The sequence below is a fragment of the Helobdella robusta genome, assembly GCF_000326865.2.
Source record: "Helobdella robusta unplaced genomic scaffold HELROscaffold_7, whole genome shotgun sequence".
Lineage (NCBI taxonomy): Eukaryota > Metazoa > Annelida > Clitellata > Rhynchobdellida > Glossiphoniidae > Helobdella > Helobdella robusta.
The window spans coordinates 5298220-5313146 of record NW_008705398.1 but is presented as its reverse complement, the minus strand read 5'-3'; the positions used below and the strand labels follow the sequence as shown (position 1 = coordinate 5313146).

The following is a 14927-nucleotide window of genomic DNA, read 5'->3' as shown; positions in this document are numbered from 1 at the left end:
TATGTATCTTGCATGTACATATATGTATTTATATTTAACTATGTATCCGTAGGTCTGATGTGGAAACTCGTATCACACATATTCGACCGCAATAGTTGTATTCACAACGCATACACAGCAATATTATATATCTGGCGCACATGTCATTCGTAATTAGTTTTCACTAACGTTTCTCAACCATGTTAAAACTTTTATAAAATTTCTATATTTTAATTATTTTACTAAACATTTTATTTAAATTACATTATTTTATTTATATAATCTACATAAACTTTAGTTATTATGATATTTACAACAAGGTTAATTTATTTCACAATTTAATACATATTTTATTTTCTATATTTTCACATTTTACATTAGGCATTTACTTTAATTAAATTATATGTTTAAACAATAGTTAGGCTCTGAAGATGGCATTACGCCGAAACAGCGCTGTTAGCTTTATTCCAGTTTTAGATAAATATGAACTCAAACAATACCGCCTCGTTGAATGTCTTATAAAGAAGTTAATTAATGCAAAATGGGCAAACAATTTCAATGAAATTTGCATATATATATGTGTAATAGAATAGTATAGAAATGTATATGTATATATATATATATATATAAATATATTATATATATATTATATGTATAGAAATGTATATGTATGTATATATATATATATATATATATATATATATATATATATTATTGTTATCAAACACTTATAAAGCGCCTATTAAAATAAATATCTCTCACAAGCGCTATCGAAAAAAGAAAAATAATAAACGAACAGTGAAATAATGTACATCCTATCAATAGACGATATGATACAATCAATTACAATCGTTCATCGCAAATAGATAAGTTTTCAAATTCTTTTTGAAATCAACAATGTTCATCTTTGACATTCTCATCGACACTGGCAGACTATTCCAGACGATTGGTCCCGACACTGCAATGTCTCTAGACGATGTCTGCAGCTGCGTAGTTGGTACAATCAACAAATTGACGTCATCTGATCGCATGCGTCTGCCAGTCGAAGACAGCGGCTTCTTTATGAATCTATCAGCCAGGTATTCTGGGAGTTGTCCGTTAATGGCCATTTACGTACTTACATTAGGTACTTGGGAAAAACGAAAAGTATCAATTACATTAAATACATCAGCTGTATACAGTATGAACAAAATAGGTCCAAGTATTGAACCTTGTGGCATTCCGGATGACTTTGTTTTTACACTAGACAGATGCCCTTTGAAAAATACCTGTTGAGTCCTTCCAGTCAAATAGGAGTCGAACCACTTGATAACAGTTCCAGCAATGCCAAAGTCGTGAATTAATCTGTTCAATAGAATTTGATGATCAACACAGTCAAACGCTGCACTCATGTCCAAAAATGCGAGTAGAGCAATATTCTGTTTGTCGATGGAGGCAAATAATTCGGACAAGAAATATAACAATGCCGTCTCTGTAGAATGGTAACGTTTATATCCAGATTGATGAATCGGGAACAAATTATGTTTATTTAAATGATTTACAAATTCACCTATTACGACACGTTCTATAATTTTGGAGATGAAACAAATGTTAGATATTGGTCTGTAGTTTCCGAGCTCATTAAAATCTGCGTTTGTTTTTTTAAGATGGGTATCACAACCGCATGCTTGCAAGAAACAGGAAGTGCTCCAGCACACAAACATAAATTAACTAAACTTGTGAGAAACGAGATGAAGAGGTCTATATGTTTTTTCAAAATGTGAGTAGGAAGGACGTCTAACATGCAAGATTTAGATGGTAGATTAAGAACAATTTTTTTACATCTTCTTCTGAAACCACTGCAAAATTTGAAAACAAAGAACCACTGTCTAATTTACATCCATCAAAAACTGGTTTGTCAACTACTTTGGTGTCTCGTTTTATTTTGTTGATTTTTTCTTCAAAATGATCAATAAATTGAGAACAAGTGATGTCTACATGTTCCTGAGACGATTCATTATCATAATTTTTGCAAATGATTTTATTAATTACTTTCCACAAATTTTTAGGGTTTCCGTTGTTTTCCTTTACCAGTGTTTTCCAATAACAATTTCTTTTTTAGAGAAACATTTAGTTTTATTTCGCAAAGCAGCAATCCACTCACTCCGACAGGCAGATGATAAATATTTTCTATATTTCCTTTCTTTCTGTCGACAAAGTTTTTTAACTGCTCTGCATTCATCATCAAACCAAGGAGTTATCAAATCGCATCTGTGTTCTATAAAGTGAAGAGGCGCAACTTTATCAACAATTTTCTTCATCTCATCATTGAAAAGTTCAAATTCAAAATTTACGTCGTTACTCTGACATGGCTTTGATAACGGAGAATTTGCAACATACGAAAAAAACAGATTTTCATCTAGTTTTCTCCACGATCTAGCTAATCTGCGAACTTTTTTAAGACATATTCGTTTAATTGGTATGCTAACATGTATCAAACTGTGGTCGGAGTACACACCACTAGGAAATATATTACTAACTGAAACATGAAAATTTTCAGAACAAACAACCAGGTCGAGTGTTCCACTTTGTTCGTGAATTGGCTCACTGATCAGGTTGGTTAAATTAAACGTTTCAAATAGATCAAGAAGTCTGTTTGCGTGACGATCATTGCGTCTTTCAATGTGAACGTTAAAATCACCAACCAACAATATGCTCGAACTTAGGAGTGTTATGTTATCTAAAACTTTTGACAATTCTTCGAAAAATAATGCATTCACTTGAACTGAACCAGGTCTGTATAGAGATAACAAAACAAAACCTTTACTGTTTATAACAAATTTGAGAGCGACAACTTCGAACGTGTCAAAAGGAGGCAGATCAATCTTTTTATATTTGAAGTTTGATTTAAAGAATACTATTATTCCCCCATGATGCGGATCATTCAACCTCAAAAAATCAACATATCTCCCCATGATGCGGATCATTCAACCTCAAGAAATCAACATATCTAAACCCAGGTGGCAATAAATCCTCAAGAACCTCAAGAAATCAACATATCTAAACCCAGATATACATCGATGACTTTACTGATACATTTTCTGTTGAACCATGCCACGTTTCTACCAAAACAAGAATGTCTAAGCCGTCTTGAATCATTTCGTAAACTTTATCCGAGTTTGAATTAATTGATCTAATGTTTAACATTCCCAGCAATACATTACAATCACTCATCACATCATTTCTAGACATCACCTCTTCCGTGCTTATGCTACTGGTGTATTTTGTTTCGTTTTCATTGGAAACGACACTATTTTCCATCTTCCAACCGGTCCTCTGACCCGGAATAAAAAACCTCGTTTATCATCAGATTCCAATTTCTTAGCTTTTTCAACCAGCATCTTGTATTCCTGTCTTTGTTCTTTTGTTAAGTCATCGCTTAGTCCAATGCCTGCATATTCTTCAGCCAGTGATTTTATTTTATACACGTTTTTCATTATTAAATTTTTGATCCCAATATTTTCAAGTTTTACCAACAAAGGTCTGATTTTATTTTCATCCTTCTTACCAAGCCGTGTTATCTTAAGAATATTTTTTTCCGTTACATCATCTGTTAAGTTTTTAAATATTGTCTCAACATTAGCACGATCGTTTTCGCCCTCTTTTAAGCGAAATATAATCAAGTTTGTTTCTTTCTCCTTTGTTTCATTCACTTCAGCAAGAGTTTTCTGTACTACCTTGACCTCATTGTTGATGCCGTCTACATTTCTCTTTACAATGCTTGCAAATGTAACAGTCATTTCTTTCTTCATACTATCGATTTCACTGCGAAGACCGTCGTCAGAGCATTAACCTGACTAAACTTGTTTTCATTCGAGTTTATAATTGATTTTATGTTTTCAATTTCTGATTTAACCATCATGTTCATTTCGTCCAGTTTATCTATTTTCGACAACATTTCGTCTCTATTTACATCCAATTTTGCTAACATTTCATATCTACTGGTATTGATTGATTTTAACAACGAATTCATATCAAATAGCTGATCTAAACAACTTTCACAAAACCATTTCAGGCTGCTGCAAATCTTTAAAAAATCTTGAATATTTTCAGAAAACTTTGTGTTGTCATTGATGCATTTGACGTGTGTGATACATTCACAACGACTGCAATGTATAGCCTCTTTAGCAGGAACAACTTGCGTACATTTAACACATTTACGTAGAGGAATAGTTGTAGAAGGCTTTATAGCCTGATAGCACAAACACGTGCCTCAAGCGAAATTCAACTTATTACGATTAACTAAATAACGAAAAACCGAACTATTTAAAACTAGATAACTTTGAAATTAATTACTATGATGAATTCAACAGAAACGATTAGCGTTGATTAACAGAAAATCCTTCAAAATCGATTAAAATCAAAAATATTAAGCATAAGTGAAGAAACGTGCTATCGATGCCCATATATATATATATATATATATATATATATATATATATATATATATATATATATATATAACATAATACCTATACACACACTTACATAGACAAACACACACACATACAAAAAAATGTATTTAGCGGTATACACGTTTATACATAAACTTACATAACATACAATCACACAACCACACACACTCCCACTATATGCTTATAATAAAAATGTATGCACACATAAAAACAAATACACACACACAGATATATATATATATATATATATATATATATATATATAGACGCATATCACATATATAGATAGCCATATGTGTGCATAGTGAAACGCGGATTTGCAGTATAAATAGACTGGGACTAGATGCCCACGACTTAAGGGTATTTTTGAGTTTTAAAAAATTTACTGACACAAATTTATTTTCTTTGCATAGGTCTTCTTTTTATTGGTCAAAATTATTGTCCAGCCGATTTATTAAACTGCTGTCAAGTTGTTGACAAGGACGATGGCGATAACGTTGGCGATGATGATGATGATGATGACGATGATGATGATGATGACGTCATGTCGTCTCCTCGGCAACAAGAAGATGGTCGCCATTGGTTACAGACCTTGCCAGAATGAAGGTGACAAAATTAATAAAATTGGTTGATTGATTTGGTTTGCTTGGTTTGTCTTGGTTGTCTGTGATTGGTTGTTATTGGATCAGAATGGTTGGATAGGATTGGTTGTAATTGGATAGTTGGATGTGATTGGTTGTGGTTAATTAGAATAGTTGGATGTGATTGGTTGTGATTGGATTAGAATAATTGGACGTGATTGGTTGGGATTTGATCAGAATAGTTGGATGTAATTGGTTGTGATTGATTTGTTCGTGATTGATAGCTGTCGGTCTGCAAGTTGCAGTTGATTGTTGTTAGCTGCTGACGTTCAACTAAACTTTCAATGCGTTGTTGTTAGTGTTCGACATTCAGAAGCAGGCCTGTCTTGTCGCGTTGTATGTACGTACATGAGTGAGAGGCTGCTTTTGAAAACTTTTACTAATGGAATGGATTATATATCGTGTGGCTTGGCTCTTCTTGTTTGGATTAAATAAATTAATTATTTTTTAAATTCACATTTTTGAGCATCATTTGTATAATCAGGTCGTCATCATTTCGTTTTGTTGACTTTTGAATGCGGATTTAGAAGCGTTTAAACGAACGAAAAGAAATTTAATTAGTTCGATTTATTTTTTTCATATGAACAAACAACGTCGATATTATTGGTTTTGTTATTTCAAAATTCTCATTTCCGTCCGTCCTTTGCTTGTGCGTGCGTGTGTTTGTGTGTGCGTGGGTATGTACATCTTTGTCTTAATATGGGTATGTGTGCCTGGGTGAGTATGTATGTGTGTGTAGGTGTGTGTGTGTGTAGGTATGTGTGTGTGTAGGTATGTGTGTGTGTAGGTATGTGTGTGTGTGTAGGTATGTGTGTTTGTATGTGTGTGCGTAGATGTGTATAAGTGCGCGCGCGTAGGTGTGTGTGCGCGTGTGTTTGGTTGGTCATGTAAATACAGAGGGTGGTGATCACTTCTGCAAAGATTACTTTTCTTAGTAGTTATGTTTTAATGATTATTTGTAATGAGTATTTCTTAACCATTATGTTATAATAATGATTAATTTTTATTGATTACTTGCTAAGATTATTCCGCTATGATTAGACCATGTTGCTATCTTGTATTTAATTACAGGTAAAGTTGTAATGATTACATTTCGCAACGATTGCATTTCGTAATGATTACATTTCGCAAACCAATTACATAACATACACAGCAGCACTTGAAAAAACACACTACACAGCACTCATAACATAAACACTAGTATAACAACAACATATTAAACCCGAGATAAAAAAAAACAATGATACATAGAGATACCCAATTTTATACAACACAAGACAAAAAACAACATGATACAAAATATTCTTTCTCCAACATACCGTACCAAACATACAAAACATACAACTCTACAGGACATTACAACACACGAAACTTTACAAAATACATGTGGTAGCGATGTTTAATCCACGACCTGCGTATGCAACACAATATAACACTTCGTTATGTCTCCTGCGCTGATGACCACACCACACTACACCACACGACTCCCACCACATCGCATTCTCTCGCCCATCTTGCATTTTTCATTGAAACAACGAGAGAATTCGACAAACACCAAAGTTAATAAAACATGACGGAACCCCATAGATACAAAAATGCGCGATAATAGAGATGAATTAGAGTTCTCTGCAGTTTTTTGTCACCTGGACAACGAGCAGCAAATAAATTAGAGAATTTTATTTTAAGACCCACTGACGCGCTCTCCATGTTCCCTCGCGAATTATTTAATAATCAATAAATTTTACTTTTATATCAAATTAACCGTCCATGGGCAATTCCTGAAATGTTCCTACTTTCCGATCTATACAACTAACAGATGCCTGTTTTGATAGTTAGCAAGGAAACATTCGGCTGTCCATAGCGCAAAACATTTAACTGCAATATAACACTCTGGTATATGGAGTTGAATATACACATTTTAATAAAAATAATTCAATAACTAACAATTATTTTTTAAAAAAATCGAAATTTTTTTTAAGGTTGCAGAAACAATCATCTGAAATGGAACAGAGTAGTGTTGAACAATGAACCGTCAATAAACTTTCCAGACAAACCAACCAGCAGCAATCCAAAGCAAAGTGCTGACGATGGCGAGGGTTCGATATACTTCGGCGACAATGAAGTTGTAGTAGTTGGAGACGTGAGCAGCAGCGGTGGTGGCGATGACATCCTCTCAGCAGAAGCGAACAGCAACCACAAATATTTCATGCTACCGAAGTCGTTCATCCACAAAGAATATCTATCTAGCCCGAAACTGGCCAGTGATATGAACAAAAAAAGGAACGACGGTATGGCCACAACAGAAGCCATCAGCTCCGTGGAAAAATTGAACGAGGAGATGATGAAAAAATTAAAAGATGGAGGCGTAGACGGTGAATATGAAGACGTAGTGCTGTCCTACAACAACATGCATCCCCCTCTACATAATGATAACAACAACAACGACGACGACGATGATGAAGATGATGAAGGCGTACATTTGAAAGATGACCGGCTGAAGATGAAGATACTGATGAAGAGGTTCTCGAGTACGTCGGAATGCATACAACACTGTCTGACCAACGACACAAAGATCACATTGTTTAGATGCCAGCACATATGCCAATGATGACCAATGATGACCACAGATCGTGCCGGATAATTTCTTCCATAATAAACAATACTCTCAATTAACCTTTTCGTATCAACTAATAAACAAATGTATGAAGCATTATTTATTAATCTAATAAAATATTCATAAGAAAGAGAAAATGGCATACGAAAGCTACTCAGAATAACACGAAAGGTATAATAATGATTATAACATTATTACTAATTAGTAATAGAAATGATAACGTGCTACAAAGAAAAATACAAACAAGAGTCTTATTGAAATGCTTACACAAATGATAAATAACAAAGAGAAAAAGTTACATAGTTCACTTACTTAATAATAAAAAATTATATAAAAATTATTTTTATTTAAAATTCCGAAATACAAAGAAAAAATTGCTAGAGAGAAGTTTCAATAAAATTGAAGCAAATATCAATAGGCAAATGTCAACGCTGGAGAAAGAATATTAAGAAAGAATATTTTAGAAACAATCACAAACAAACAAATTAATATTATGTAACCAAATAAATAGTTATAACTTTATAACGGAACGTAGTCTACAACTAAGTTAACATTATTACCAGTACCAATATTAGATAAACAAAAATATAAAAATTATTAAATAAATAAAAATTATTAAATTAATTAATTAATAATATAATAACGATAATTAACTAAACTATATTAAAAATAAGAATGTAATCATATAAAAGTTTATGAAAATGAATTAATAATAAAAATTAATAATAATACTGTTATAGAATAACTGATAAATAACGTTAATAAAATTTATGAATGAATGAACGAACGAACGAATGAATGAAATGAACGAATGGAACGAACGAATGAATAAATGAATGGGTTAAATTAATTAAAACTTATTTTAACATCCAAAAAAATTAATAAACAGAACAAATAAATAATTTTTATTAATTTATTACTTAATTTTTTTACAGTTCGCAGAATGAATAATTAAATAATTAATTGATAACAAACTTAAGAAGTACATATATAACATCATACCAATTAAAAATAAATATATATATATATATATATATATATACAATGTATATATTATATATACATTATGTATATATAATATATATATGTAACCTGTTTTAACTTATTCAAATACCATGTTGTCTATATTTAATTAGAAAATTTAGGCACGAAATAATTATTTTATATACAGAAACACCAAATTTTTAATGTAACATTAGTTACATATATGCATATATTTATTAACATTAGTTACATATATACATATATATGTATGTAACATTAGTTACATATATACATATATGTATGTAACATTAGTTATATATATACATATATGTATACATGTGTGTTAGGTAACAGGGAGATCGAATTTGACTTTAATGAATGAAAACTTTAAAAAAAATAAGAAGAAAGGTGAGAGAAGAACAAAGAAGAGAGAGAGAGAGAGAGAGAGAGAGAGAGAGAGAGAGAGAGAGAGAGAGAAAGGTTGGTTAAATGTTTTGTTATGGATAAAATGAATAGATATTAAATCACGAGTCAATTAATAAGTGAATATAGTACATACAGCTTGCCACCCATCTCGTCAATGTCATTAACAACAAATGATATAAAAGAATTAATTATCAAATGTTTTATCAAATGGCAAAATTTCTCGTAAATAAAATGCAAAAACAAATGTAGTTAGTTCATAAATATGTAACGTATAAAAATAACCCATCCGCTCGTTATAAAATCTCAGCAATAAAATTTCTCAATTATTTAAAATTATTTAAAATTTATAATTGTAAAATTATTATAGTTCAACAAGATGTAATAACACGAATGTTCAACGAATGTTGTATATTTACACATCAGTCAACGTTTAAGGGCAGCACACCGCATCACCGCTCCAAAAAACTATTCATACAAAAGTAGATACAAAAAGAAAAACAGTCAAACCGTTCACAATTTTTCATACTCTTCAGTTGAACATCATTCAAGCAACCAATCAAACAACCAATTAAACTATCAATCAAGCAAACAATCAATCAATCACTCAGTCAGTCAATCACTCAAATGATTAACTTTTAATATAAATCAGGAAAAATCTGTCTGAACTTCATTTTTTTCTTCTTGATTATGGATTCCTCGTAGTGGCCGCCCAGACCCTGCGAATGCTGGCCCACGTACGACCCGTCAGGCGAGGGTTCTGGCGACTGCAGGAACTTCAAAGTTTCTGCACTGGAAGGTGATGTCATCTGTCAGGGAGATATAATAAATATACTTCTTTAAACAGTAAAACTTGAAATGAATTTGAAAACACTTGAAGAAACTCAACAAAATGTTTGTTTAATGTATCATGGTTATATTCAACTGATATTGTCCGAGTACTACACACAACTATTTTAAACAACAAATAGCTCTTTAAGACATGCTGAAAAGCTTACTAACGCGGGTAATGTCTCCAAAATTAATTTTGAAATCGTCAGAGCTTTGATGATGCTTGGAATTCAAGTTGATCGCTCTCGGCGATGAATACACAAAACGATGTCTCGATCTCGGTCGGCAGATGATTTTAGAGAATGCACCCACCAATTGTGGTTTATCACCAGAATCTTCGTTGCATATGATACTGCTGCTGGCGCTGCTGCTGCTGGCGCTACTGCTGGTGCTGTCCTCACTGATGACTTTCTTAAAAACAACGTCGACGATATCCTCATCTTCCTCCTCACCATCGCCCTCAACTTTATCGAAGGTCCTCTTGTTATTGGGCGTTAGCGTGGATCTCCATATGAAACTGTCCTTCGTGTTCTTTGTTATTGGAGATGCTTCAAACTTCAGCTTGTTGCTGTCAAATGCAGTGTACAGATTGTCGTCATCGCTCGTGATAATGGTGCTGTTGCTTATTTTGTCGTTGATGTCGCAGCCGTTGTTGCTTGCTATGTCGTTGCCGTCAGTGCAGCTGTCGGTGCTCGCTTTTTCGTTGTTGCTGCTGCTGTCGGTGCTTGCATCACAACTGCTGCTGTTGCTTGTTTTGTCGCTGCTACTAATGCCGTTCTTGCTTAGTTCGGCATTTTTGCAGACACTCCTGCAGCTCGTCTTGTTTTTGTTGATGGTGTTGTCATCAATGTTAATGTTCTCCTTTTTATCAGAGTTAGTATCTTTTCTACCCTGGATAGCTCCAATAGCTCCCTAAATGTTTGTAAATTGTTTGTAAGTTCGATGCAGTGAACTCCCAAATCAAATATCAAACACAGCCACAAACACAATATACACGTAACATGGAAACCTGGCAGGCAACACAACAGAACACATCAACACAACATATAACGTACCAACGTCTCAACTATCTGCTCAGAAACCTTTGGCCTGTAGGACTTGTTTTTCTTTTTATCTGAATTCTAAAGAAAAATTCATTGAAAATAAATGCGCACATGTACTTCATCAAAGAAAAAATATAAGCAATGTATTGTTGAAACAAGTTATTAAAGCATGCATAAAAACATAGAATAAAATACATTGGTGAAGAGTCCAGTGGTCTTTACAATAGCTCTCTGCACTCCATGGGGGAAAGATTTTTTGCACGAGCCAACTGCATGTGCTTCACTTGTCCTCTGGCTCTGTTGTGTTGTGCTAGCAGGTTCTGCCAAGAAATGATCATTAAGTTGATCACCCGAGCACCTGGATGAATCACTATTTGAGATGTCTGCTTGACTGCAACAATCTGGGTTCAACTTCCCAGCTGGCACATGCTGGATAATTTCTGATAAAGAATTTTTGCTGAATTTCGGTTGGAAGACAGAGTGTGGGAATGAATTTTGAGTGGAAGTGGGTACAGCTGCTTGAGTGAAAACAAAATTTGATTTAACAGATTGAGTGGTGGTCTGCTGTTGAGCATGCGCTGACTGGATGTGAGGAAGACATGGAAATATTGAAGTGTGTGGTTGCTGCTGTTGTTGTGCTGAGCGCTGGTTCAACATTTGAATGACTATTGACAAATCCGATTCGCATCCATCATAACAAGCTGCATTATTAGGCACTGGCACGTGGCAAGATGGTACATTGATTGCCATTGGTTGGCTTGCGTTGTGGCAAGTTTGTAAGTCTGCAGTTGGTACGTTTAACTGATTGTAGGGATGAAGGAGATGATGATGATGTATATAAGATGGAAAGGGAGGTAATGTAAATGTTGGTGGAAGTGGGTAAATGAACTGTTGTTGTTGTTGTTGCTGCTGCTGCTGTTGTTGTTGCTGCTGCTGTTGTTGATGTTGTTGTTGTTTGGAGGATAAAACCCTCTGAATGTATTGCTGAGATTGTTGTATTGAACTGTTGAAGTTGTTCATCAACAATGAGGATGACGACGACGATGACGATGGTGAGTTGACATCACTATCTGCAACCTGCCATAGAAATAACAACGAATTAAAACGAATAACAAAGTACATAACAACGCAACAAGTTGCCGCCAACAACAAAAATAACAACAAACAACTCAAAATGTTGTGAGAGCTACCTGCTGAACTGATAGCATGATAGAGAGAAGCGCCAATTGGAAATGCAGACTGTCTATATTATTATTATTACTGTTATTATTATTGCTATTATTAGTTTTGTTATTGTTATTAAATTGTTTGTATTTATTATTGTTGTTGTTGTTAGGATTGTTGCGAGTGTTGTACGGGTGATCGAGACTGAAACGTTTGTTTCTGCTTTTGTTGTTCATAACTTTGCTCTGCCCTCCGTCAACTGCAATGAAATCAAAATGATGCAAGTAAGACAAATTAAGGCATACATAAATAATTAATTAAATTAATTAATTAATTAATAAAACATATGAATAAATAAAAAACAAACCAACAAATAAATTAATAAATAAATAAATAAATTATATTGTTATATACCTGCCAGAATGTTCTTTATATAGTCAAAGACAGTCATGAATTCTTGTAAAACTGAAATTTGTTTCACCATGAAGTTTTCAAAATATGAAAAGAAGTTACTAATTAAATTCTACACTTCATTCAAAAGTAATCACTCAAAACGGTTTAACTACATTACCCCGATGTAATCAGAGAGAATAGCAATCATCACATGTACATCACATGTATATCATTTTACATCATCATTATAGCATTACCATTAATATTAATATATAGACAACATCATCACATCTATAACATCATGAGTATATCATTTTACATCATTGCATTGCAAAGAAAAAACCTGAAGAATTTTGTTTCAGTAGATTGTGTATAGTTGGATGGATGGTGATGTCATTTGGCTGTCCATTGGCACACTTCTTTTTGCTCTGCTTATACCATATTCATTCATTCATTCACTCATTCCAGTCATTCATTCATCAATCCATTTATATTTAGGAGTGTATTTGTAAGTATTTGTAAGTTCAGTTGTAATGATCAGCCTATTTTCTTAATTGGAGATTTTTGAAAAAGTTTCAAAACTAGATAAATAAAAACCATACCAAGACAACGATAGATAATATTTTTTGTGGAAAATTACAAACCAAATGATGATGATGACTGTTAAGTATGCTCGTCATACTCTTCATCACGTCATCAACTTTATCTCCAGGTGCACAGAATGATACAAATATTTTTGGGTTGTTGCAGTTGTTGTTGTTGGTGGTGATGTTATTAGTGTTGATGCAGTTGAGCTTTTTCATGGTGCACCAGGCCTCAGCTTCACTTTTGAACTCCACTGCCCCAAACTTTTCATGGGGGTCCAATGAAGACATTCCAACCTGAGATTAATTCATAAAAATTATTTAAACAAAAATACAAACTCACTGTTGATATTCGAAATAGATCAATACCTAAATTAGAACAATGAATAAAGTAGAAGAGGATCGATGAAAAAATGAAATGAAATAAAGGTTGATTTAGAAGAAGACCTACCTGGCAGTTAACTAATTGACAGTTACTCTCAACTGACTGGACCAACAGATTCAATTTCTCAGTTGTATATGTAACTGGCAGTCCTGAAAAGAACAGACAGCTTGATTTCAATTGGTTGTAAGTGGTCACATGATCTTTCACAAATGTGCATCGAGTCGTGTGATTGGATAGTTTAATGTGATCTAAGAGTTGACGTGCCTGCTCTGATTTTTCTCTGTTGTGCATGTATTCAACGAAACCATAACCAAGAAACTCACCTGAAAATTTTATAGTCAGAAAGTTTTTACTGTACAAACAAAATCTTTATCATAAATAAAATAAATTATAAAGAAAAATCAATATTGAGGTGAACAATAATCAAGTTCATGATAGAATGATGTATAATATCAATCAACCCACCATCTTTATTATATTTAAGGAAGCACTTTTCAATGGATCCATGTGGCTCCACAAGAAGTCTGAACTTTTCCTGGTTCATGTCAGCTGGCAAATCAGCAATGCACAATAAATTATCATTTCTGTACAATGAAACATCGATTGCGCATCCGAGCAGTTTCTTGCAGCACAACTCTGAAACAGCCTGCTCAGCTTCGTGTCCATACTTCAGGTCTATTATTGCTGTCGGTGAAGAAAATATTTAATTTTTTTTAATATGTACAGTTCGTTACATACCTTTTTTATTCATTATTTAATTATATTTAAATACAAAATTTTAGAAATGTGTGAACAAATCACTAAAATAAATAACAGATTTTTCATGGATGTTTTATAGTTTATTTATTACAAAAATAAATATTTCACCACTAACAATGCCTTAGGCGTTTGCTTATGGAGATATTGGCCACAGTAAATCTCCCCATAAAATGTTTAACTTGCTAAAAAATTGAAAAAATTTTTTAATTGAATAAAAATTAAATTAAAAAATTGTTCTTAAAAAAATTAATATTTTCAAAATAAAAACTCATTTTTATTTAATCAAAATAAAAAAACCGCCAAAAAAGCTCAACAGTAAACGTTAACCAAAAATTTATTTATTAATTAAAATTTAATTTAGCGAAAATTAATGTTTACAAAAAATTAAACTAAAAATGTTTTCCACTAACATCGTATGTAATGGGTGGCACGTTTCTAAGTATAATCTTGCGGTTTTTGTTGAACTCATTCATTGCAAATTCTTCGTAAAAATTCATTTTGCTGTCTTTTAGTGAAAAATGTCAAATAAAAAAATAATTTAAATAAATAAAATGTAGATATTCAATTATCTTAGATAACAATAATTTAAAGATTTTAAATTTAAAGGCCTTCCCACGGAGCGGAAGCAAAGAAAAGAGAATCATGTAAGTTGAATTGGCTAGAAATAATTGTA

General features: G+C 32.8%; 3 protein-coding genes across 3 annotated transcripts in view; 1 reads left to right on the top strand and 2 right to left on the bottom strand.

Annotated features, from left to right (window-relative positions):
- The window catches only part of HELRODRAFT_165205 (hypothetical protein), a gene marked incomplete at both ends in the record, with an annotated part of 4185 nt that extends 427 nt beyond the window's left edge, over nucleotides 1-3758 (bottom strand). Inside the window, 4 exons of the mRNA XM_009031061.1 lie at nucleotides 2448-2610; nucleotides 2668-2843; nucleotides 3055-3294; nucleotides 3354-3758. Coding sequence (XP_009029309.1) covers nucleotides 2448-2610; nucleotides 2668-2843; nucleotides 3055-3294; nucleotides 3354-3758 — 984 coding nt within the window. The remainder of the gene's footprint in view (nucleotides 1-2447; nucleotides 2611-2667; nucleotides 2844-3054; nucleotides 3295-3353) is intronic.
- A 1211-nt stretch (nucleotides 3759-4969) lies between these two features.
- Nucleotides 4970-7682, top strand: HELRODRAFT_165204 (hypothetical protein; the record flags this gene model as incomplete). Its single annotated transcript, XM_009031060.1, has 2 exons — nucleotides 4970-5039; nucleotides 7054-7682. 2 exons carry the CDS (start codon nucleotides 4970-4972, stop codon nucleotides 7680-7682), a joined length of 699 nt encoding a protein of 232 aa, XP_009029308.1.
- Nucleotides 7683-9004: 1322 nt separating this feature from the next.
- On the bottom strand, nucleotides 9005-14869 carry HELRODRAFT_189665 (hypothetical protein). The gene is made up of 11 exons (XM_009031059.1): nucleotides 14665-14869; nucleotides 14370-14436; nucleotides 13961-14179; nucleotides 13562-13818; nucleotides 13209-13407; nucleotides 12548-12598; nucleotides 12160-12392; nucleotides 11165-11770; nucleotides 10982-11047; nucleotides 10098-10838; nucleotides 9005-9904 (listed from the first exon to the last, which is right to left on the bottom strand). The coding sequence occupies exons 1-11, from the start codon at nucleotides 14749-14751 to the stop codon at nucleotides 9734-9736; spliced, it is 2697 nt and encodes an 898-aa protein (XP_009029307.1). The 5' UTR covers nucleotides 14752-14869; the 3' UTR covers nucleotides 9005-9733.
- Between the last annotated feature and the right edge of the window lie 58 nt (nucleotides 14870-14927).